The sequence below is a fragment of the Cariama cristata genome, unplaced genomic scaffold (genome assembly GCF_000690535.1).
Source record: "Cariama cristata isolate BGI_N322 unplaced genomic scaffold, ASM69053v1 scaffold24314, whole genome shotgun sequence".
In the NCBI taxonomy this organism is placed as follows: Eukaryota; Metazoa; Chordata; class Aves; order Cariamiformes; family Cariamidae; genus Cariama; species Cariama cristata.
The window spans coordinates 15,034-15,563 of record NW_009612706.1 but is presented as its reverse complement, the minus strand read 5'-3'; the positions used below and the strand labels follow the sequence as shown (position 1 = coordinate 15,563).

General features: G+C 63.4%; 1 protein-coding gene across 1 annotated transcript in view; it reads left to right on the top strand.

Annotated features, from left to right (window-relative positions):
* EGFL7 (EGF-like-domain, multiple 7) overlaps positions 1–530 on the top strand; it is an 8,793-nt gene that overhangs the window by 4,391 nt on the left and 3,872 nt on the right. The window contains exon 5 of the mRNA XM_009698758.1: positions 435–528. Within this exon, the coding sequence (XP_009697060.1) occupies positions 435–528 (94 nt within the window). The remainder of the gene's footprint in view (positions 1–434; positions 529–530) is intronic.

Here is a 530-nt window from a genome sequence, read left to right as displayed (position 1 = left end):
TAGCTCCTCGCCAGGGCTGGCTGGAACCAAAACCCCGGCCATAAAGCCAGGATGAGGGCCGAGCGCTGCCTGCGCCTGCCTGGCCATAGCTGGGACATTTCTGACCACAGCTTTTGTTTCTGGCTCTTTCGTGGGGGAAGCAGGTGGAGGGGAGGAGGCCAGATCCCCCCCTGGGGTTAAGGTCAGTTTTACTCCAGCCAGATACAAGAGGAAAAGCTGTCCCAGATGCTGGTGGGTCTTGGGCTCGCACCCTGCAGTGCTGAGAGCACCCAGAGCTGTGCCCAGCACAAACGCCAGCTCAAGCTGGGACGTGTGGCCTGGCCACTCGCTGAGGTCCCATTGCATCCCCACTGAGCCTAAGCCCGTGCGTGGCCGAGCCGTCCTCGCCCCCGGTATCACCCCTGGCCCTCACCGAGCCGTTCCTGTGGTTTCAGACGTGGATGAGTGTGCCGGCCAGGGCCACGGGTGCAGTCACCTCTGCGTCAACACGGCCGAGAGATACCGCTGCGCCTGCCGGACCGGCTTTACTC